Source organism: Pituophis catenifer, unplaced genomic scaffold, assembly GCF_029215685.1.
Source record: "Pituophis catenifer annectens isolate HBS135680 unplaced genomic scaffold, rPitCat1.0.hap2 SCAF_1, whole genome shotgun sequence".
In the NCBI taxonomy this organism is placed as follows: Eukaryota; Metazoa; Chordata; class Lepidosauria; order Squamata; family Colubridae; genus Pituophis; species Pituophis catenifer.
The window spans coordinates 301,841,163-301,866,664 of record NW_027256881.1 but is presented as its reverse complement, the minus strand read 5'-3'; the positions used below and the strand labels follow the sequence as shown (position 1 = coordinate 301,866,664).

At 36.3% G+C, this 25,502-nt stretch overlaps 1 protein-coding gene and 1 long non-coding RNA gene across 2 annotated transcripts in view; one reads left to right on the top strand and one right to left on the bottom strand.

The window, feature by feature from the left end:
* LOC139315126 (uncharacterized) overlaps window positions 1-3,105 on the bottom strand; it is a 32,466-nt gene extending 29,361 nt beyond the window's left edge. The window contains exon 1 of the long non-coding RNA XR_011600242.1: window positions 2,994-3,105. This is a non-coding gene — a long non-coding RNA (uncharacterized lncRNA). The remainder of the gene's footprint in view (window positions 1-2,993) is intronic.
* GTF2A1 (general transcription factor IIA subunit 1) lies at window positions 1,928-22,749 on the top strand. The gene is made up of 9 exons (XM_070941139.1): window positions 1,928-2,122; window positions 3,931-4,032; window positions 5,461-5,662; window positions 6,925-6,989; window positions 8,325-8,400; window positions 12,796-12,929; window positions 14,375-14,785; window positions 16,251-16,340; window positions 18,803-22,749. The coding sequence occupies exons 1-9, from the start codon at window positions 2,093-2,095 to the stop codon at window positions 18,908-18,910; spliced, it is 1,218 nt and encodes a 405-aa protein (XP_070797240.1). The 5' UTR covers window positions 1,928-2,092; the 3' UTR covers window positions 18,911-22,749.
* Window positions 22,750-25,502: the final 2,753 nt, after the last annotated feature.

Below are 25,502 nucleotides of genomic sequence, written 5' to 3'. Positions count from 1 at the left end.
TTTACAGTTCTGCCTTAGCACTTTGCATTAAGATGGCACATAGCTTTTAAAGACTGAGCCAATGAATCTGTATCCATTTTCAGCGTACTAATTAAACACATTGTCCCTTCTGTTTAAATTGTGGTTGTCTGACACAGGGCAATTGTGAATATCTATGTACAAAACTGATGAATATTACAGCCAACTAGGATTCTATGAACTTAGAAAACAGCAATATTTGCAAAAATGAGAAATTATAGAAATACAAGAGAAAATGCACATGTGATACTCTGAAAACAGTGCATGCTAGTGCATTTTAAAGTGCTGTATTAACACTGCATTTATGGGAATCATTAATGTTATACATTACCAAGTTTATGAACTATTGGCAAGACAAAGCAGAGATTTGGGTTTCTCATTCCATGCCAATACAGTATCTAATGTTACAGGTATCAATCAGTTTCACTTGCTTCCATTCACAAAATTTCAAGAAAAGTAATACAAGTCACTTCTCAATAGATCTGCTACAATAGTAATTTTCATTTTGATCCAAGTTGTATTAGCCTATTCTAAAATGGAATTTTCTAGGAAGGAATATTCTAAAAAGCTATTTTTATTGATAAGTCATTTTGTACATAACACTTTGATTCATAAATTACTATGTTCCTAGGATTGTAAAAAATATAATTTGACTTTCACTACTTCTCTGTACCGGAAAAATACTGGATTTGTGACAGTACATGTTTTACTGGTTTTACCAGTAAAATAGTACTGCTTTGTCAACCCTAACCTTTAAAGAATGTCCCGAAAGCACATTGTTTTAACTACCCAGATTCACGAAAAAGCAAGGAAGATATCCAACTTGCTTTCCAAACTTATTGAATTTCCATCTATCAGAAACCTACAGGAAAGCAAAAAGAGAATCTGAACTCATGTATATCCGAATATAGGTCAAGAATCGACTTGCTCCTTCCCAACAAAAGTCCCTTCCCCTACATCTTCATGGTAATATGTAATTGAAAAGGATGGAGAATCATTTGATTGAAACGGCTGGTAAGCAGTCAGTAACTCTTGCTCATTTTATTGCAATTCCTCAGAAGGCGATTGTCATCGGCATCCTGGGAGTTTAGCCCTTTATTTTATTTTAATTTTATTTATTTGTCAAGCATATAACAGATAAAAGTATAAACATGATTATGAATACATGGAATGGATACGAATAAAAAGCCTTTGCTCAATCCAATTCTGTTGTCTTCGTTTGATTTTAGCACAGCAGTTTATGAAACCTTTATATTTTCTGTCTGCGCACGAGGGAAGAACAACAAGAAGCTATTAAGTCTACGAGATCACGTATTTTGTATCATTTTCCCGCCTAGCGAACACGGAAACCGGAAACCAGACTTATGTCTATTTTTCACCTTTATGGCAGGAGTCCCCGAAGCACCCTTAGAAAATGAAGGATAACATTGGGTGGGGGGGGGGGAGGAGGGGAGAGGACATCTCTGTTTGTGCTGAATGGGTGAGACTCTTCTAGGGATCGGCGTGGCCGCATTTGGAGCGCGAAAAGATCCCGCTCGCGCCCAAGGACCGTCGCGCAATCTCTGCGGCTGCCGACTTAGCCCCACCTCTGCGCGTCCTGGCGCCAGGAAGGCGGAAGAAGTTCGACGGGAGGAGGCGGAGGAAGACGATTTCTCGCTCCTTCTCGCGGCGCTTCCCTCCTTCTCCCCTCCGCGGCCTCCCCCTTTCTCTGGCCGCTCGCGCAGCTGCTCGGCACTCGCTATATAAAGGGCGAAACAAGCGGAGCAGACGGCTGGCGGCTGCAGCCCAAGGGCCGCCGTGTGAGGCCGGGCGGCGGAGGAAGGGGGGGGGGAGAGAGGAGAAGAAGAAGAGCGAGAGGGTGGCTTCTTCCGCGCGGGCGGGTTAGCCGGGCTGAGGAGGACGCCCCTGAGGCGAGACAGGGCGGAGGAGGCGGACAACAGCGGCGGCGGCAGCAGCGGGGAAAGGGGGGACCCTAGCTCGCCTCAGCCTGCTCTTGTCCGGAGGGGGGTGTCGGGGGCGCCCTGCCTCGGGGTGTGTGTGTGTGTGTGTGTCCTACCCAGGGGTGGTGCGGGACATGGCGAGCTCGACTAACACAAACCCCGTGGTAAGGACTAGGGTTGCGCAAGGGGCTCTGAACGGGAGGGCGGCGGAGGGGTGGGTGGGGGGTGTTCGGTTTGGGGATGGCGGGGCAAGGGCGGGACGGCGGCGGGAGCGGCAGCAACAGCCGCCCCGGATTCGCGGGCTTCCTTCCATCCCTCCTGTGGGGAAAAGAGAGGGGCGAGCGAGCGCTTGGGTGCCGCTTCGGGGGAGGCGCGGAAGAGGCGCCGCGGGGTCTGGAGGGAGCCCGCTTCGTCTCTGCGAGTGTGGGGGACGGGCGGGGAGGGAATGGGGGGAAGGCTGGGGAGTGAGGTGGCGGTTTTTTCCCCCGACTTGGAGGAAAGGCCAGCAGGGGTGGGGGGAAGCGTGCCTGGAGGTGAGGCTTCGCCCCCCAAGCATTTAACCTGCAACGGCCGTGGTCGAAACCGCTTTTTTCCGCAGACTCTTAAGGCATCGGTAACGAATGGTTGAAAAGCACCTTTTAATTCCTAGTCTGGCAGAGAACGTCTCTTCCTTCCCTTCACTCAGGGAGATGTATTTTTATATTCTTATCTATATCTGAGATAAAGGCCCTTTTGATCTGTCCGAGTTTTCTTCAGGAAGCGCTTTTATATTAATAGCCTCTCTTTTCTTTCCCGCCTCCTTTTCTATGCTTCTCCCTTCAGTTCTTTTAGAGAGGACAGGCTCGGCTTCTGAGTCTCGGTTTCACATCGGTATACAATAAGCAGTCACACGGAAAAAAAGAGAAAAAAAAAACCCCTCCCGGCCCCTTTCATCACTGTTTCTAAGGCACTAAGGAAAAAAAAAACCCAATGCAAATCAAATGCACTCAAAAATAAGCACCCCACCGGCCAAAAAATAAACCCCTGCTGACCAACCGAAGTCCTGATGCTGATTTGGAGGCTCTCTCATTTTGTGCTCTCAGATCCATCATGGCTTCCCCTTGCTTTTCTCTCCCTGTTCCTTGTGTTCCTCCTCCCTGTGGCTGCCCTGTTTATATAGAGCCATTGCCGCTCTCTAATATAGACTCTGCCAGGATGGGAAGGTGCTTTCCAGCCCCACGTCACCGCCTCTCCATTTAAACACCACATCAGCCTTTAAATACGGAGAGAGCTGTGGAAAGCAGGCTGGGAGGTGCCTGCACTACATAGGCACGGACCAAAAAAGCGGCTGTCTTTGTTGCTTAGAAGCTTTCGCTGGCTCTTTTCAAGCACCATCACATGATAAATAGCTGCTATTTCTTGTTTTTCTGTATAAGGTTATTTTTTTGTAAATCGTTTTTATTCTACCGTTAAGTTTATAAAAGTTCTATGGAGTGACTATAGTTGAGTGCAGTGGGATTTTTTTGAATTAGTTTTCAATAGGAAATCAAAACAGCATACACTACATTTTGTAATAAAATGCCTCATGTAATTATTTTTCTTGCTCTTAAATCATTTTTTTACCTTTGGAATGTAGTAAAATTTCTATGGGTATTATTGAATTGTTTTAAATCATGCCATCTCAATTTTATCTGGTTGAGAATTGAGATTTAGTACGACTGTTGTCAGTGTGACTACATTGCCCTACAGTGAAATAATTTGATTTAAAAGTCAAAAAGGAGGATTTGAAAGCTCTAATGCATAGTTGACGTAGTCTTCATCTTTTTATGCTGGAAAAGTGAAATTCTGCTAGGCACGTCTGCTAGAAAACTTGGGGTTTCCATGTAGTTTTTCATTTACTTAGGTTGTTTTCACTTTTAAAGGACCGTCAATGTTTTGAAATATTGCAATAATATATAAACATTTTCAAACAGTTATTTGTCACTTTTTAAAGCCTAAATTGTATAGGTCTGTGATTGAAGATGTCATTAATGATGTCCGAGAAGTCTTTCTTGATGCAAGTGTGGATGAGCAAGTCCTTGTGGAACTTAAAACAGTAAGTTATAACTTCATGTGTCTGAAATAATTCTTACCTTTTAGCAGGCGAGGACTATAAATATGTTTGTGTAAATGCTCGGCCTGTGAAGAATAGTCCTTGAATCAGTCCATCAATAAATTGTGTGTGAAGAAACTTGGTACGATATGCTTTGAGTATGTTTAATAAACTTTATTAAACGTTTCTAAAAAGATGTAAAAACTAACACAAACTACAAGATAAAACAAAGAGAAGGAAAAAAGTACGGTGCGAAAGAATAAAAAGAAAGAAGAGCTTCTGATTTTGTCTGCAGCAAATATGATTACAAAATTATATCTTACACTTAACAATTACAAAAATTACTTTTTTCTATTATCCCTTTTTTTCTAATCAAAGCCACAAACCATAAATACATTTTCCATTTCATGCAAAAAGTCTGTAAGGGGTTTCCATTCAGCCATAAATGTAGATGTTATATTTTCTCTGATCAAGGAAATTAATTAATTCCATTAATTAATCCATTTCTGCAAACACTTAGCCATTCCTCTGTTGTGGGTAGTGTCAAACCTCTTCACTTTTTGAACATATAATTCTGCTGCAGTTGTATAAAAAACAGTTCCATGACTTTATTCTACTTACATTGATCCCAAAAGAAAAGTCTGTGATTTCAATATTGCTTTAATTTTTTTAAATGTTCTGAATTAATGTATGTATTTGTATCCCAAAAGTTTTGGTTTTTAACATATCCACCAAACATAATACAATGTCCCTTCATGATGTTCATATTTCCAACAAAGATTCAAAGCACCTTTATGCATTCCAGACAATTTTTTGGTGACAAATAAACTATAACAATGCATCATTATTTTATTAAAAAATCTCTTTAAAGTTAGAACATAATAGAAATTTTAATACTTTCACCCATCTATTTTCCTTTTGTTCCATTTGTATATTGTAACCAAAATTTTAACCATTTTATATATTCAACTCTAATGTCTCATATGTCAATAAAAAAATATACATTTTAGCAATAACACGTTCCTTGTTAGTCCATAATTCTGTTTCAAATTCATTCTTAGAATATTAAAAACCCAATTATCTTTTATCCAATATGCTTCAAATATTCCTCTATAGGTATCAATAGGAATTCAGAAGAAGCTTTTATTCCCTTGTTTTTCATGCAAGAGATACAAAAATAGATTGGATGATGGTCCATAATAAATTTCAACTACACTAATCTACCCAACATTGGCCAAGGAAGTCATTTTTTTGAAGAAATTGATGGGATGCTACAAAGAGTCAGCTGACTACTGATAACTTGTTTCCAATGTTACATTTTAAAAATGTGTAACTATCATATATGTCAGTAAAAAAAAAACAACCTAAAGTTTGTTTATAATTTACATTGTTATTTACTCACCAGTAAATGTTTTTTTTAAATAAATACAGCTATGGGAAAACAAATTGCTGCAATCCAAAGCTGTTGATGGATTTCATTCAGAGGAACAGCAACTTTTACTGCAGCAGCAACAGCAGCAGCAGCAACAACAGCAGCAACAGCATTCCCATCATCACCACCACACGCAGCCACAGCAAACAGTTCAGCAACAGTCCCAGACCCAGCAAGTCCTTATTCCGGCAACACAGCAAAGTAAGGCCCTTTCTGAATCTTAAGAGGGTTCTTGCCAATGTTCCAAACTTGTAATCGGGAGATTACTGGCACTCTAGGTTTGTAGTGTAGGTCCTTGTGTGGTCACCAAAAACAATTTTTAAAATATTTTCCTAACAACAATCCTGTGAGATAGGTTGATCTGGGAGAGAATGACTGGCCCAAGTAAGGTTTCTATGAAACTCAGTTGATGTTACTGCCTAGTTTTGTTTTTATGAGTTTAATTTTAAATATGGTTTTTATGTTATTTTAATTTTTAATTGGGACCCACCCAGAGTTTGTTATAAGATGGGTGGCTATTTAAATGTTTTAAATAAAAAAGTATATTATTTGGCATTGTAGTTTCAGTTTTTTCCCAGCTGTTGCCCATTTGAATTATCATTTCATAAAGTGTCACCTGAAAGCAAAATATGTCCATGTAGTATGCAGGAAAGTTGATACTAAAATAGTTTTCTTCTTAACCTTTTCTTAAATATAAGTAACTTTAGATAAAATTCTAACTCATGGATGAGCAACTGTTTTTCGGGGTCCATTTTTTATATTATATTTTATATATAGACAAAGCCAGATGAAAAATTGTTGCCAAAAATTGCCAGTGGCAGAGGCCTAAGCAGGCGCACAAATTTCTTGAGTGAGATGGTTTTTTACATTCATTCAACTTGCAGTTAATAGTTTTTAAAATAAAATGAGACAAAATTAAAGTCAAGGACGATACACCCCCCCCCCCCCATTCCCACAATATGCATGTGGATATTAGTGAATAAATCTTCAGAGAACTAATACTCCATTTAAATCTCTGATTAGATTTTCTTTGCACTTCCTTGTGCAGGGAAAAGTGTGGGTTTCTAGGATAGGGAGATGATGGAGCTGAGAAAGAAGCATATGGTCAGCCAAATATAGAGTTTTCCTTACTGAATTAAGGAAATTGTGCCCAGAGTTACCTTATGGTAAAATGGGTGGCCTATAAATTTTATAAATAAGTAATTTTATTCACAAAACAGCCATTTTAACTTTGAAGTAGAATGTGCTTCAAATTGAAGATATTTTACACACCACTGCAAGAACAGTTATAAATTAATAACAGGATTTCTGTATTTGTTACAGACTACTTTTAACTCAACTGTATATTTTATATCAGAGTTTACAATATATTTAATTCAAGAGGAAGCATAATAATTTGTTATCAATACACCTTATAAAATGTTTTATGATGGTCATAGCAGTGATTGCTTGTTTTATTCCAGCACCTCAGCCTCAAGTTATTATGCCAGATTCCAAACTGATTCAGCACATGAATGCATCAACCATGGTAAGAGTATGTAATTCATAATGTTTTAACTGTGCATAATAAAAATCAGATAAGGGAAGATAGTTCTCTTAACAACGTGTTTTCTTCCTACGTTCACTATTTTAGCCAGGTTCAAGATTTCAGCTCTTTTCATTGTTAGGAATTTGTTTTAACAAAACATGATTTCGATAGTATCATCTATTGCCTTCACACTCATATTCTCTTAAAAGCAACCGTCTTATGCCAGTAGATTACTCCCATTAAAATTGGTCTCTTCTAATTAATTGACCTTAATATTAAAAGAATCTTATTTTACTGTTAACTGGAAAAATGCCTTAAATTATTTAAAGATGCTTCATTGACCCAATACAAAGGAAAATATGTTTTCTTAAAAAAAAATAGAGTGGTTGCAAAATTTGAGAAAAAGCCTATGTTTTAATCTATTAGTAGGTTTTCTCTATTTCTTAAGCACTTTGCACTAGGTTTGTCCTATTGGTGATAACTGCTGTCAGCTTTGCACATCTGTATGTAGCTAGAATTAGTTTTGGTTTTACAAGCAATATAATTTTTCAGAAAATGACAGGCGAATGTTAAAAATAAGTTCATCTTTGCATTCATATGGTACACGCAAATGCTGCTTAAGATAGGACATTGCATTTTAAGCTTGAGAGGTTCTTAGCTTTAATATTTTTAAAAAATATATCAATGAAATATACTAATAGGGAGCTCTGGTTTCTACATTTTTACATGTCATTTTGTTTGCCTATCATTTAAATTATGCTTAAAGTAAATGAAATTATAGGAGCATGTAATCATAATTAAAATTTCATGGGTTGCTGTAAGCTGTTCTTTAAGCATGACCAAATCTAGGTCAAATCAACAATTAGAGATTGGGGGGAGGGGGGCGGCAGAGTTGCTTTATTTTACATAGCTAACAACAGGATGCATAGGCAACTTAACTTATGCTGTGTTATTAAATACTGTTCTGTCTTATTTGAATTAAATCTATCAACAAGCTGAATAAATTTCAGTTTGATTCTGAAGTTTGAAGAGAACATAAATATTCGATTTCACTTACCTAAAATCCACATTCTTGTACAAATATGTATAAGAATGTATACAAAGATTTATGTGATGTTCTACTTCTGACAAGTCAATTCATTTCATTAAAATTAAAAATAGAAAATTACTTTTTAAATGAAAAATAGTATGAAAATATGTATGATGTTGAATGTGACTTAGTTTGACTAAAATAAGAGTAAAAAAGCATTTTGCATATAATCTATAAATCTCTGTCTTGCTATATCTCAGGTTTGATTTCCTAATTTAAGTAATGTTTTGTACTATATCTTTCAGAGTGCTGCTGCTACAGCAGCCACTTTGGCTTTGCCTGGTGGAGTTAGTCCTGTTCAGCAATTACTTACAAGTTCAGGTATTTTTTTATCTAATTTTTCAGTCCAAATATTTATATGGTGCTTCTCATTAAAATCTTAGTATGCTTGCAACAAATCCTATTTCAAAAAGATAATTTAAATAAATCAATATTAGTATATGGAAAGAAAAACATAAGAAGGTATGAGGCAGCTGATGTAAACTGACCTTGCTTGATAGAGATATTTACAGGTAGAATTATCCAAACCTAAAACAATCTTCTACAAGATAAAGATTGTATTGAAAGTTATAGATTGTAATCTGCCATGCTGGTCTAGTGCACTTGTTAAATATTTTTTTTTCAACTTCCCAACCTATTATAGAGAAAGAACAACTCGGCCAAAGTCACCAGGTAGCTTTTATGCCTAAAGAAGGACTATAATCTGGGTTTCCCATTCGTAATCCAACATCTTCACCACTATACCACATTGTTTCGAAAGTCAGTTTACATTTTTTCCATACTTTAATAATACTATTAAAGTAAAAATATAAATAAATCAATAAAATCTGTAATGCAAGAAAATTTTCTTAAAGCTCATTTTCCAAAAACTTGCCTAGAAAACTATGCACTGTTCTCAATAACTCAAAATGATTTATGAGAACATTCCAAAGTTTTAACTGCTTTAAAACTTATTCTATAATGCAAGCACACAGCTCTATATCTCCTTACCAATTAATTGCAAGGAAATAATTTTGAACAACTTTTAAAAGCTGCATAATTTTTATAATGGACTGGATGTAAGAAAATAGACTGAATTTAAATCTAGACAAGGTGGAGGTACTGTTACTATAACAAAAACAGGATTTGGGAAATTGAGGTGAAGCTTAGTTGGACTTGCATTAAAAGAGTTAGTCTGTATTCTAAGAGTACTTTTTGATCCTTAGTGTCTCTGGATTTGCAAATATAGGTAATCCTCAAGTTACAGCCACAATTGACCCAAAATTTGTTACCAAGTGAAACATTTGTTAAGTGAGTTTTGCCCCATTTTATGACTTCTTATCACAGTTGTTAAGTGGATCATTGCATTTGTTAAGTTAGTAACATGATTATTAAGTGAATTTGGATTCTCCATTAACCTTGCTTGTCAGAAGGTTTCAGAAGCTGATCACATGACCCAGGATATTGCAATTGTCATAAATATGACAAGTTGCCAAGCATCTGAATTTTGATCACGTGACCATGGGGATGCTGCAATGGTCATACGTGCAAAAAATAGTCACAAGTCACTTTTTTTTGTAACTTTTGTTGTAACTTTCAATGGTCATTCAATGATCTGTGGTAAGTCTAGGACTAGCTGTATTTAGTAAGGAAAATGCCTGCACAATTAAGGCTATGTACCAGCTGTGAGTTTCTAAAAATGCTTACTGAGCTGTGACTTCCTGAGGTGATCACCATTTACCTTGATGGTTTTCTACACTTACTAAAATGTCCCATTTTAGTAGTACAACATGATTTTGCATAGGGCTATTCTTGAAAGATTTACTTTGGCCATGTCATGCATGCAACTTGTTGGAGAAGTCAATGATGCTAGGAATGATTAGTGGATTCAGCAGAAGGGGCAAACAAAGAACTCACTGGCTTGATACTATCAAAGTTGATACAAAGATGAACATCCAACTACTAAAATAAGCTGTGCTTGACAGGGTTGCACTTGCCAATAAAGTCACCAAGATTAGGACAGGACTGAACAGTTAAAACTACTACGCCTCTTGAAAGAATTTGAAAAATGCAATTAGTGCAGAATGTTGAGAGTGGTATGCTAACCAAGGTTCAAGATAAAAAAATGCCTACACTGCAGGATCTAGGCTGGTTGCCATTTGTGTACTGATCAATATTTAAAGTTTTGGGGCTTTTTTTTAAACCCCTAAAATATAAACTTGACTGATGAGACTCCTATATTTGTAAAACTATCCAGTCACTTAATAAGAGGATTCCTTTTAAAGATGCCCTACAGTGCCAGAGGCTCATCTATCTGGTACAAGAGAGAGGCCCTTCTGTGTAGCCCCGAATGGTTCTCTATAGGAAGATACATTTGGCTCCTCCATTCCCAATGCATATAATTTATGCATTGCATGCCTTATTCTTTCTCATCTAGTCCATTATCAAAACATTTCAAGTTTTTGAAAGCATTTGGATGTTTAGCATCTAAATATGTCCAAAGTTCCTTTCCTCAGTAGTTAATAAATAATTTGTGAAGAATTGCAGATGATGATCACCTGGATCAATGCAGTTTGAAAGTACTATAAGATACTTTATATTAATAGAATATGAATGGTGTTCTGACAGATATTCTTATATGTTGAGAAAGAAAGAGGCAAACTTAAGGCAAACTTAGAGGTGAAATTGCTTATTTATAGGAGTATAAGTACTATTAAATAGAACTTAATCTGGTAATAGTATTTTAGGTAGGTGATAATAAAAATGAGAAGCATGAGAAATACAAAATTTAAAGAGTATGAAAGCGGGAGAAAATTATAAGATCTCACAAAAAAACTCTTAACCATCTTAAATAAAATATAATGAGGTCATCTTCCTGGGAGTAAATCCCAATGATTTTTGAAAAGAATAAGTTTTTTAATAACTTTGCAGATTTGGGGTACATGCAGCTAAACAATGGACAGAGTTTTTTTTAAAATAAAAGTTGGAAACAGGATGTCTGAGAAAATGCCCAAATAAATGTGCCTGATATCTGTGATCATTTCCTGGCCTTGTAAACAATCACAACCATGTGTCAAAAATTCAATTAACTATTAGCTCATGCCTATAAAATGGGAATCTTCTCAGAGTGGCAGTTTATACCTGAGCCAGACTAGATAAGGTTCAGTGGCATTTTGGGGGGGACGGGGGGGGGGGGTGTTAGACCTTGCCCTCTTGTGCTTACATAGAAATTGCAGACTGATTCTCCACTTGACTCTCTCCATCTGGCTTGGCCAGACTCTGACACCTTGTCACTTAGACCAATAGGCTAAAAAATTTCTAACAATCGCTCAAGTGGGTGAGAATACTATCTATTCTCAAATAACATCTCACACCATGTTCTATATTTAGGATTTTGTAAAGCTCTGTTTTTGCTTTCTCTTTACCTTAATAGCACTTTAAAATAGGGATGAAAATTCAACATTTCTTTTACATGTTATTTAGTATCTCTGATGGATAGGATCATTGTGTTTCCTTCTTGGGAAGCTGCTTTCCCAGAAAAATTATGTGTCTGGTGGCTACTGTTTTGAGGAATTTAAAAAGCAACATATTGTTTCAATCTTGGGTGCATATTGATGGAGACACTTGTGCAAGACATGTTGGAAGCAGCAGTCCGTCTATTACTACTCTCTTAAGTGAAAATATGATAGGAGGCAGCTTATGTTAAGAATTTAGCACCATTATTGGATGGTGACAGTACTCCCAAATTCTGATCTAAGGGAGTTGTCTCTACAGGAGAAGAATGATTATTGTTTGGGAAAGAAGATGCTGTAATATTGCATAGATCTCAGCAAGCTTTCTGGACTTACCTGCCATCAGTAAAAGATACTAAAATACTGGATGCAAAGGATATTACAGAGATTCTCCATGTCCCAGATGGCAGTTGTTTCTCTCCCTTTTTAGAACTCCTCCCTCCCCCGGAAATGGATACAAAGAAAGTGCCATTAACCATTTAAATCCATTCCTTTTTCAGAGAAGGATTTCTAATATTATGTAAGTGTAGAAATTTAAATGTGGAAAATTATCGATCTTTTCCACTAGATGGAAAAGGTGGGAAAGGAAAAAGATAGGTATACTGAGAGACTTGGGCAAGGTAGAGAGTTTGAAAATCTTGTTTTATCATTTTCTAAGCCATTAGAGACTTAGATCTTCAGAAAAAATGAAGTGAGTCATCACAGAGGGAGGAAGGCCAAAGGTATGGGATCCAATGTGACAGGAAACAGGCCCAAGTCCTGTAAGGATCCAGCCAGGTGGAAGTTAGGTCCAAGGGCCCAATGAAGCAGGATGGAAAGGAAACAGGCATGTAGGAGCAGCTGCAATGTCCTTGCAATCAGTAGTAAGAACTGGCAGATTACCAAACCCACAAATTTTGTTCTTGTGACTGTGGAGGCTATGTAGCTGCCATAACTTTGAATATAGATCGTAAACCCCTACATTCAGTGCCCTCTTGGTTATGCTATTGATATATCGACTAGAAATAAGATTTCTCTGTTGTGCTGACCTGTCTCTGGAATATCTTCCTCTATAGATGAAGCATATACTGGCTTGTTTTTTATTTGACTTTCTGTTTAAAACTTATGATTATTTTATATTATATGAAGCATTTAGTTTTGGCTCCTGTAGGTACCCAGTATGCATTCATTTTCCTTTACCTAAGTCAATAACTGAAATATTGAACTAGGTTCCTTTTTATTACAGGCCAACTCTTACAGGTGGTTAGAACTGCCAGCGGTACTCAATACCTTATTCAGCCTCAGCAGCAAGTAGTTCTACAGCAGCAGGTTATACCACAAATGCAACCTGGTGGAGTTCAGTCCCCTGTTATTCAACAAGTAAGATTGCTGTTAAATAGACAATTCTAAACTTCTTTTGTATTGAATGTCATAATCCATCTGGATTTTAAAAATTGCTTAATTGCAGTATAGTACTGAATTAGTATACAGGCTATAATATTGGATCTGATTTCCCCTCCCTCCCCATCCCTTTCCCTATTTTCACATTACCTAGTTGTGTTTGTTTGTACCTAAGTGCCTAAACAAGCTTCTACTTTCAGATGATATAAATATTACTGGTATATGAGAATAAAGATACTTAAGAGCAAAAAAGGGGGAGTATAAAATGTTATGGTACAAGAAAGAGTTTTGGAATATAATGAATATTTTTTGGAAGAGCATGGTAAATTTATTTGATTTCAATGAAATTAAAAGGTAAATTCCTTTCAAAAACCATTGATCATTAGAAATCCTTTTATGCTGCTGTAAGCATGCAGCTCCAGGTTAGGCAAAAAATATATGGCAAATATATAGCAAATAATAGGTAAATTATACTAATGCTCTTCTGCAGTACATTTCTAGTCATGACTCAGTCACTAAATATTAATATATTAAGTATTTAAACAGTGTCCTGACTATCTAGGGGTTGGAGATCCCTGCATTACAATGCTTGCCACTGCATTTGGCCCATTTACTGAAATTTCTGGGAAGTTATCGAAGGTAGTCCTATGCCATTGGTAACAGGAGTGTGAGTAACCATTACTAATACTCAAATTCTAGGAATGGGTACAGTGCTACTTTGAGTAAATTCAGATTGCTGTATTTGCTAACAATTTACATTGTCCTGTTGATAGTTCCTCTGGTCCATCCTTTCTAAGTGTATGCAGGTCACTTTAGAATAAAGCAGAGAAATAGTTTCTCTTTGAAGTTATTGCTACAGTTTAGGTCTGAACTTGAGCTTGTTGATGCCTCTTCTTCTGCCAACCTGGTAAAGGTGATAAAGAAGAAAACAAGCAAGATTTGTTATTTAATTACAGTTTTATACAGATCTTGTACTACTATTAAGTCAGTGTAATAAACGTTGAATTCATTATGAATTAGGGTGAACAAATCAATTGTACTGAGGTCTGTAAGCATACAAGTGGAAAGTTAGTGAATAAAGATACTGTATTAGTTGATGGATCACTGTGGGGTAAATTAGTTTTTTATCATTTTATATTTAAATACAATGGCATCTTGGTACTCAATTAAATCGAAACTCATTTGGACTATGACCTGGTCTAAAGAGATGGCTGGAAGTCAGTGAGTTGGGAAGGAATGATATGGAGCAGCCTTAACCTAAATCACTCTTGGAGCCTTCTAGAGTAATTTTTCAACAACCAAAATATTCCTGTATTGAACTGTGGCCAATCTGAAACAGGAAGAAGTTTTAGAAAATGATTATTTTTGGGGGGTTTGAAATATGTACAGCCATACTCATGATATTCTTTTTTTTTTAAAACCAGGTTTTGGGCCCAATTCCTGGAGGAATCTCGCAACAGACAGGAGTGATTATTCAGCCTCAGCAGATCTTATTTACTGGAAACAAAGCCCAAGTAATACCTACAACAGTGGCTGCACCTACATCAGCGCAAGCACAGATTTCTGCAACTGGTCAGCAACAACCTCAGCAACAAGCAGCACAACCACAGGCACCTTTAATGCTGCAAGTAGATGGAGTGTGTGATACATCATCTGAAGATGAAGCAGAGAAGGAAGAGTATGAGCCAGCACAATCACAGGCACTTTCAGTGCTGCAAGTGGATGGAGCAGGTGATACATCATCTGAAGAAGAGGAGGAGGAAGAGGAAGATTACGATGATGATGAAGAGGAAGACAAAGAAAAGGATGGAGGTGAAGATGGCCAGGTTGAGGAGGTAAATTTTGATAATATTTGTTTTGAGTTATTTTATGTTATATCTACAGATGCATTTTTAATATGTACATTTTGGCTGAGTGAATACCGTATTTTTCGGAGTATAAACCGCACCTTTTTCCCCCCTAAATGGAAGTGAAAATTTAGGTGCGTCTTTAGATGTAGCCCCACTCACCCACTAGCCCCCACCCATTGGCCTCTGCCTCGCAGCAGTTACATCCTTGCAAGCAAACAGCAAGAAAAAACAGCTCCTTTCAGCTTCAGCACAGCCTAATTAGCACAAGTTGATTGGATCGGCCTCCCAACTCTTAGCTGATTTGCTCTCAGCTGTTTTGCGCAGGGCTCTGCTATTTGCTGCAAAGAGGTAAATTGCTGGAGCAGATTTTTTTCCCCTTGTGCTAATCAAGCTATGCTGAAAACGAAAAGCAAAGCAGGCTATTTGCTGTTTGCTGCAACAAGGCAAAATTGTTCAGAGGCAGACGGAGATTTCTTTTTCTTCTTTTCTCACCAAAAAAGATAGGTGCGTCTATACTCCGGTGCATCTTATACTCCGAAAAATACAGTAAGTACTTGCTGTTGTGGATCAATCATAAATAATTATCTGACTCAGTTATTTTCTTTTTATGTTATTGAAAGGTACCCCTACAGATTAGAGAAATATCAGCATGTTTATGGATATTTCAGATTTGCAACAGTTATTTAGAATTTAAGAAGGCAAGTTATTACTATTGAATGATTCAGTGAAGAGTGGTGGTAGAATTAAATAGCTTGCCAGGAAACTGAAAGAGAAAAAGTCCAAGTATAACATTTTGGTTCACAACTACAACTGTTGTTGTCTCTAATTGGAGGAGTTAAAAGTTGAAAAGAAAAATCAAAGAACCAAAATTTTTGTACAGGCACCAAGTTTCCCCGCAAATAAGACCCTGTCTTATATTTTTTTGAACCCTGAAATAAGCACTTGGCCTTATTGCCATGCGCTCAAAAGCCCGATTGGGCTTATCATCAGGGGATGTCTTATTTGGGGGGAAACAGGGTAGTCCTCAACTTATAACAGTTCGTTTAGTGACCATTCAAAGTTATAGCAGCACTGAAAAAAGTGAGTTCTGACCATTTTTCACACTTACAAACATTGTAGAATCCCCTTGGTCACAAACAAAATTCTGCCATTTGGCAACTGATATTTATGACAGTTGCACTGTCAATGTCCTGGGGTTATGTGGTCACCTTTTGCGATCTGACAAGTCAATGGGGAAATGATTCACTTAACAATTGTGACAAGAAAGGTCTAAAATAGGGAAAAATTCACTTAACAAATGTCTCACTTAGCAACAGAAATGTTGGGCTGAATTGTGGTAGTAGGTCTGCCTGTAATTAGAAAAATGCTTACATTACATCTAAAGTGCTGTGCTTGTATTATGAAGCAGTTGTTCTCAATTCTATTGATTTACAAAATTAATCTCTTCTAGGAACCGCTCAATAGTGAAGATGATGTTAGTGATGAAGAAGGACAGGAATTATTTGACACTGAGAATGTTGTAGTGTGCCAGTATGACAAGGTAATATATCAAACCAAATGCCTCTGTCTATTATATGTGTCTGTCTATACAGTGCATTTAGAAAGTATTCAAACCTCCTTCACTTTTGTCAATTTTGTTGTGCTGCCGCTGATTCTTCAGTTGCTGAAAATCATTTTTTGTTACTCATTAATCTACATTCAGTATCCCATAATGACAAAGTGAAAACAGAATTTTAGAAATGTCTAAATTTATTAAAAAGAAAAAACTAAAATATCACATTGGCATAAGTATCCAGATCTTTCACTCAATACTTCGTTGAAGCACCTTTGGCAGCAATTACAGCCTCAAGTCTTTTTGGGTATGACACGACAAGTTTTGCACAGCTGGATTGGGGGATTTTCTGCCGTTCTTCCTTGCAAATCTTGTCAAGCTCGATCAGATTGGATGGCGACTGTTGGTGGACAGCCATTATCAGGTCCCTCCAGACATGTTCAATAGGTGCAAGTCTGGCTGAGCCACTCTAGGACATTCTCAGAATTGTTCCTAAGCCACTGTGTGTTGTCTTGGCTGTGTGCTGAGGCTCGTTGTCATGTTGGAAAGTGAACCTTCAGCCCAGTCTGAGGTCCTGAGCGCTGTGGAACAGGTTTTCATTGAGGATATCACTGTACTTTGCACCATTCAGCTTTCCATCAATCCTGAACAGTCTCCCAGTTCCTGCTGCTGAACACCCCCACCCCCACAGCATGATGCTTCCACCACTCTTCCCTGTTCTGATGATAATGGGCAGGTGATGAGTGGTGTCTAGTTTCTTCCAGACATAACATTTAAAACTGGCCAATCTTGTACCCCACAATCTGAGAGTTCTTCAGATGCTTTTTTGCAAACGCGAAGCAGGCTTTCATGTGTTTTTCACTGAGGAGACGCTTTGGTCTAGCCACTCCACCATAGCCAGATCTGTGATAGTTGTCCTTCTGGAATTCTATCCTATCTCCACACAGGATCTCTGGAGCTCGGACAGAGTGACCATCATGTTCTTGGTCACCTTTCCCTAAGGCTCTTCTCTCCCAATTGCTCAGTTTGACTGGGTGACCAGCTCTTAGAAGAATCCTGGTTGTGCCAAATTTCTTCCATTTGAGAATTATGGAGGCCATTGTGCTCTTAGGAAACTTCAATGCAGCAGAAATTTTTATTGTAGCCTTCTTCAGATCTGTGCCTTGCAATAATCATGTCCCTGAGCTCTGCAGACGGTTCCTTTGACCTCATGGCTTTTGCTCTGCTATATAAAGCCTTTGAAGGCTTTGAGGCCTTCTATAGAGAGGTTGTGCCTTTCCAAATCATGTCCAATCAATTTAATTTATCAAGGTGTAGAAGCATATCAGCAACGATCAAGAGAAATGGGAAACACCTGAGCTAAATTTAAAGTGTTGTTGCAACACTTTAAATACTTATGAATACTCTGAATACTTATGCCAATGTGATATTACAATTTTTTCTTTTCAATAAATTTACAGACATTTCTACAATTCTATTTTCATTTTGTCATGGGGTCCTGAGTGATCAATGAGAAAAAAATCAATTTCAACAATTGTAGAATCAGGCTGCAGCATTACAAAATCGACAAAAGTAAAAGGGGTCTGAATTAGTGGTGGGCTGCCCCTGGTTCGTACCGGTTCTATAGAACCGGTAGTAAAACCAGCGGGAGGCTCCACCCACTGACCCTGATGTCATGAAAACGCTTTTGCATATGCGCAGAAGAGCGCGCGCACGCGGCCCCATTGCAAACCGGTAGTAAAGGTAAGTAGAACCCACCCCTGGTCTGAATACTTTCTGAATGCACTGTATACTTATATTAATATTAGCAAAATATTTCCTGACAATTAGAATTATTTTAGTAAATAGGTAGATGAATTTATTTGGAAAATTTTTAACAATTAAAAAATCCTCAATTGAATGACAACGGTTTAAAAACTTTGGGATCTATCCAGTACAATATAATTCTGTGCACAGTTATGAGAATGTAGGAGAGGACCATCTTAACAGATGTATCCCAGATCTTGCTGCTGCTTTCCAAGGTGCCTGTTCAGGCTCATTAATTTCTGCTTCAGGCGGACTTTAGCATGCTGGATTGGTAATTTGAAAAGGTTTACAAAAATTTTGGATTTCAACTGGATATTATTTAGAAATATTATTTTACTTTTCTATTTTAAAACAGTTTTATTATATTTCTATTTTAATTGTGATTTATTTGACATAGCTATGAAAGATAGAAAGGATTAATATATATATTTATACTTGGATGTATATTAATATCCTCCTTTAGGAACTTATCTTGGAATATTTATAGTACCTAATTTAAAACAAAGTTTTTAGCGCAAGAAACACAACAGTGCTGCTCTGTTCAGACATACACAAATACAAATCTTTCCATCTATTCACAACATACTGATCATTGAACAAAATGCAAGACCTTTCTTGGTTTTTTTTTTATCCCATCTTCCCAGATACATAGAAGTAAGAATAAGTGGAAGTTTCACCTCAAAGATGGAATCATGAATCTTAATGGCAGAGATTATGTATTTTCCAAAGCCATTGGGGATGCAGAATGGTGAATACAGAAAATAAACTCAAAGCTAAGACAAGAAAGGTTGAGACTTGGACAGTACACTTCAACAGAAAAATCTCTGCAGACCCATAAAGAAACAATAGAACTGAGGCTACCAGGACAGAAGAATAGCATGGCAATGTTGACACTACTTCAAATGGGAAAATTGAGGCATTGGTGCAGCTAGCTCTGTCCGACAGCTGGTTTTATATGAATACCTTAATTAACCACTTCTACCTATAGATAAAGGTAACTAGCATGTGATGCTTAATCTCCCCTTCCGCTGATTTGAAGGAACTCTTCTTTTTGGTAACAATACTATGGAAAAGGCTTAGTGTGTTTTTGTGCATAAATTGTGCTGAAACGCTCCCCTGGGGAGTGGGATTGGTGAGAATCTTGCTCAAAATTGTACATGGAGATTTAGCCAATTGGTGAGGACTGAGGTGTTGAGTTCTAATTACTATTGAGTAAACTATTTTTAAATCTTGTGCTGGGCCATGTATAATTTTATTGACAGTTTTAGGCCTTTTATATAAATTTTGATCCTGGTACCAAAAGATCTCATTTGTATTTTAAATTTAATAATGCTGAATATTTTATTTAAAAGGACGTTGTGCTTTAGTCTATGGATGAAAGTGATAAAAATCTCCATCTCCCTTTGCTCTCTTAAGAAAAGATTCTTGAATATTCTGAAAGATTGCGCAATTTAATAACTTGTTTGTTGAATAGCAAATTAATAATCTTTTAAAAATAATTCCACTTGTGAGCTTAATGTGTATTTTCGAAGTCCAAGTGAATATGCACTGCAAGTGACAAACGAGAGCAGAAGTTACAGGTGACTATGCACTTTGGAAAGGGATCTAAAGCATTGAAGGAGCTTCCATTTCTCAAATCATAATTGGAGAACTGAATCACATTTATTTTAATAAGTAATAACTTAATGTAATATCAAAGTATTGTTGAAGATAAATTTCTCTGTTGTAGCAATAGTATTTGGGAATCAGGTTTTCAACAATGCAGGCTTTCCTAATGAGGCGCAAAGGGCTGAACATCAGCCATATTAAGGGAGCAACACACCTCCAAATTGTTCATTCTTGCAAGATATGTATTACACACATGGTAGCCAACTGTGGTAGCCAACTGTGAAAAGCAGTGAAAAAAGACCAGGGAATGGTAAGTAAAGAAATAGGTGTGTGCTAGTAAGAATGCCATCTTTCTTCAATACTAACATTTCTGTTCTTACAAAAATGAAACATTTTGAATACTAAGCAAAATTGCCAGTGCATTTAATCACCATTCGAGTTTTCTCTTCTGTTCCCAAATTAATTTCTTTGCATTTCAATGTAAATCTATCGGTTATTTCTGCTTGCAGGAAACTCATATTGCAATGGGCAATTTTTCTATCCCATGCTATCTCTAAAACTGGCCAAATATGTTAATTCTGTTGTATAATAGCATTTGTAAGGCATTTGCATTTTTATACTACATAAATGTAATTGAAGGCTTCCATTTTCTGGCCATATTGATTGTTCACTGAACCTGAATTTCTTTTGAGTGCAGTGGAGTTTTGGCTTTGGACTTGTAGATATCTTCAAATAGCTTATTCCCACTGTGTAAAATAAACAGACATACCACTATTATACATATCAACTTTTTGATTACATTGAAATCAATTGCCATTTTCCATTAAATCTTTATGTATCTTGTGGCCACCATATATCCTAGTCCTTTACTCTGGTTTAATATAGATTGAAAAACAATTCAGAAATACAGCACTGTGAAACTCAAAAAAGGCTACAGGTTTCTTTTCATTACTGAAACATATACTGTACAAATGAATTAACATTCTAGACATCATGGACACTGAATAGCTGCTTGTCTCTAGCCTTTTATTTATTTTAAAATAATACCACAGCTTTAAAAGTGACTTATAAATAGGTCTATATGGAAACAGACTTGATGTTTTGCAAATTTATTATGGGTAATCTTTGGTTGGATGAGGGTGTTAATAAAAGGACCTGTGAAATTCTTTTGGAAGCCAGTCATATACCAAACTTGTGCTCTTACTTGCTTCATCAAGTGTTCCTTTTTAAAAATCAAATAGTGTGCTTTTTAAGTTACATTTTATGGGAGCAGCTTCCTGTAGGACTATAGCTTACTTACAAGTATTACCATACTTGAATTTTAATCATGGATTTAACAATATAATTAAGCAGACCATTTTGTTAGATTTTCACTAAAATTATCATTCCTTTGAGGGAGAGGCAGGGCAAATATTCCCATGATTAGTCCTTAAGTATTTATAAACTATTTGCTTTTGTTCTTATTTGGCTTAGAATTGGAAGTAGTTACTATTGGAATAGTTCAGTACCTCTGCTTTTGAAGCAATTAACGGTTTGCAAGAAGGGCTTTATTTTTAGATTTGCACAGAGAACAGGAGCACCTTTTTAACTTTAAAATGGTAAAATAGAGAAAGCAAATACTTTGGTTAAACTAATATGAAGATTTATAGTGTAATTACACAAAGGATGAAAGTCTTGTGCCTTTGCAATCTTCAGATACTCCTGTTTTACTCCATGATTTTAGGACCATGGGTCTCCTTTAGTAAATGATACCCTACAAAGCTTCAATTGTAACCTAATATTTTGAGTCTAATCTTACTGGCTTTCTAGAATGTGCAATCATCTGAAACATCTACATTAAACATTGTCTTTTTAGAAGGTTTTAGATTGTCACAAATAATTTTATATTGGAGTATTTAAATTTAATGTGTAAAATATTTCCCCCCTCTAGTGGCAGTCCAAGTTCTCTTTTACTTGTCTATTATCGCAACTTGTTTTTTGTTCTCAGTCATCACCACGGAAATGGATCATGAATTTACAAATATTTTGCTACCCTTTTTTCAAGGGAGATTAAAATTGTGATTGAACTACAATTTCTGGGAAAAGCAGAAGATTTGTAGTGATTGTTACAACCAGATTTGCAGAGATACCATTTTAAAAATAGTGTTAATACAACTATGTTTTCATTCTCTGTATACATCAAACAGCAATAATATCCCAATCAAATTACTACTGGATAAACTGTGTAGTTCCGTAACAAGAAGAAATTATTATTTGTTCACAATTATTTGCTCTTCTGCTTTAAAAAATCTTTTATTTTGATTTTTTGCAAAAATCAGCAAAAGTGGTTTAGAACAGATTTGATTTTAAAGAGTTTCATTGTTTAGAAAATGCTAGAATAGCTTTCCTCCTGAAATGTCCTTCATCTTGAGGACATCCAATGGAAAAACCTGCATTTGAATCTCTTTTATATTGTATAGTCTTAAATTACATAAGAGATTCTAAGAAATCAAGCATTTGGGATCAGCGGGATAACAATTTTGGTTGAGCTATTCTTGATTTGTGTTTTAGGAAGACAAAAGATTTTTTTTAAGTGGAAGAATAATGGCAGGCTAGCTGCATGTGACATCAGATATTCGCTCTTGTGTGCCTAGGGTACCAAAACTTAAGAGTGAGAAATATCCTTAGTTGCTGTTCTGAGCTACTACTGTCAACTGCTGTTGTACATATACTGTTATGTGTAAGGGGGTAAATATATTTATTATGTTTGTAAAATCTGTACAATTAAAGATCTGTACAATTAAAGATCAAGGATGTTCTTCCTAAGATGTACAGGATGTTTCAAAGGCCATGCTTGGAATACAATTAGAAACTTAGTATTTTGATGTACTAAGACCTATTTTAAGTTTAATATTTTGCCTTTGCAAAAAAAATTAAAGATGTTATTTAAAATAAGCTTGCCACTTTATTTACTATTTTGTGTATTAAAATACTTTAATGTGTATATAGCTGTGTTCACTTTATTCTAACTTAATTCCATAAATAGTATGACAAAATTGTTAAACCATGGAATGGCTAATTGGTCAAATGCAGAGAAAAGGAGTACAGATTATTTTTACCAGGTACATACAGAGCTGGGATTATATTTTATTGTGGTTAAATAAATATGGTATTACGGTTAAACAGAGCTTAGGTGCTAATATTACGCCTTTCATAGACCTCTCAATTTTTATGTATAATATTACTTCCATAGGAGCTTGTAATTTACTCAACTTTTGCTTATTCTAAAATTAATGATTTATTTCTGGGACAAAGTTGAAAGCATTGTTTTTATCTCTTCATTTGAGGGTTAAAATGTAAATCAAGCACAGACCAATAGCCTGATCTTGTTGCCTTGTGCATGCGATCTCCAATGGAATGCAATATCCACATGTAACATGCAGGTTGGATTTCAAAGTTTAATTTCAAACTATTACTGGGATTTTGCATGATTTGAATGTAGAAATCTGATGTGTTTGTGTGGATGTGTATAAACTATGTCAGGAAAAACATACAATTAGGCAGATGTCACAAATGAGGTTTACCTGAGGGCTTTCAAAATTTTCAAAAATTTACCTGCTGTTTCCCCTAGATGGCAGCAAAAAGGCAATGAAAAATACCACAAAGGAAAGTTGCAAGTAAAAGATAACCAACTGTTTGTTAGCTTTATAGTTTCCTCTTTTTCAGCAGTATACATGGAACTCTTTCCAGGGTACCATAAATTTGAAGTCTACTATTCCTTATAATCACAGTTTAAAAGTTTTTACCTAAATTCAGTTCTTGAAGTAATTATTTAAATATTTATGACTTTCAGGCTATAGATTTCAATTTGCTGTTTTATCAAATTTATATAACTGCCCATCTCACCAGAAATGACTGGATGGTGCACAATCTTAATAAGAAAAAGTATTTTCTAGTAGTTCATAATTGTTACTGTAAATATTTTCATTAGTGTAGTCAAACTTGTGACTTGTGCAGTGGTGGGTTGCTATCGGTTTGGCCCGGATCGGGCAAACCGGTAGTGGCGACAGCGGGAGGCTCTGCCCGGACACTTCTGTGTATGCACAGAAGCGTCGGGCGCATGTGTGCCCACGAGTGAAATGGTAGCGACGGAATTTGAAATCCACTACTGGACTTGTGTGCTTTCCATATTTATAAATTAGTATTCTTCAGACAAGGACTTTTGCAAAAAAGTAACTTCATTATAGAATATCCTTTAATTGCACTTTTTTCTTACTACCAAGAAAATAAACTGAAATTTTAATTGTATCATTTTTAAGCCTTGTAGTTTTAGTGTCATTTTACTTTTTACTTTAATGATTTTTATGAACTTACATAAATATTTAATGGCTCAACAATGACCACAATGATAAAAAAACACTTTTTGTCAAACTGATCAGACATGGTTAATGTAGTCATGTGTGCTCAGTTCATTTTTCTTGGCTCACATAAATTTGACATGGCACACAGCAATCTTGGCTAAAATGTGGTTGGCTAATTTTTGATTCAGTGTCGTGTATGCAGAATCTTTGAATTGGCCAGTTAGTCCTTAAAGACTTAAAGCATCATGTTTTCCACCAGCAAGGCAATTGCCGTCATTGATTGAAGGATAAGAATATTCAGAGTTTACCTTCACAATTTATGGTATGCTAATGATAACAAACATTCTTAGCACCCTACTAAATTTTGCTTAAAGAACCAGCAAGAGAATTTAGGAATCTGGATATATATTTTTTTCATGTCCTGGGCAAACCTTTTTCATAAAAACAAGACAGCGAAACAAATTCCATAAAGAAGCTAGTTGGTTATATTTTGAGCGAAGTTCTAGATAACTATTATGGTTGGCTGCTCTATCAGCCAGATATTTAGAGTGGATTTGATATTTTTATCCACCTATCAAGTGCTTTCTGTTTGTTTGAAAGTATGATGATTATTTAGTGTATGGCAATAATGATGATAAATAATTTGCAATTGTTCACAATTTAACACTGGTGAAAACATAATAAACCCAAGTCCTAATCAAGGACCTAAGATAGCACTTACAGAGATATGTAGGCAGCTCCAAGCAAGATGTTTAGTGTACTTAGTGTGTTCAGATCCAATAAATTAAAAATGCTCAAATATTAAGGATCCTTTAAATATTGCTCCAAAGACTCCAGTCACAATTGTTATTGCGGTGGATTTCTTTTTCCATAAGTGTTGAACTTCAATCTGCAAGTCCCAGTATTTTGCAATTTTGGGCGATTACTTTTCCTCAATTCTTGTATGACCCAATATGGCAACATCAGTGAAGATTTACCCTTTTCAATGATTGGTACATCAGACATGCTATGAACAAGATGCCTGTCTATTTGGATCTTAAAAGTCCTATCAGATTTTAATTTAACCCACTTGTTTTCCAAGCCTCAACTTGATATTCCCAGGAATTTTTACTACAGTTGAATCTAAACAGCAAAATTTCCACTGATTTTGGCAACTTGATCATGATGCTGCTTGTCATCAATTTATGAAATGTTGCTTTTTGTGGAATTTTTTAATGATATAAATATGTGAAATCACAGCTGCCACATTTAGCTGGTATTGGTCTTCATATGTACTAGTTCTTCCCAAGAACCTGTGATGTCATAATGTATCAGTGTAGTATATTTTTTATCACTTTTTTTTTTATAAATAACACAAGGTAGCAAACATATCTAATGTGTTCTTCTTCCTGTTTTC

Coding starts and splice junctions, on each gene's coding strand:
- GTF2A1 (XM_070941139.1), top strand. CDS start 2,093: ATGGCGAGCTCGACTAACACAAACCCCGTG. Junction 5,663..6,924: donor TATTCCGGCAACACAGCAAA/GTAAGGCCCTTT, acceptor GTTTTATTCCAG/CACCTCAGCCTCAAGTTATT. Junction 8,401..12,795: donor GCAATTACTTACAAGTTCAG/GTATTTTTTTAT, acceptor TTTTTATTACAG/GCCAACTCTTACAGGTGGTT.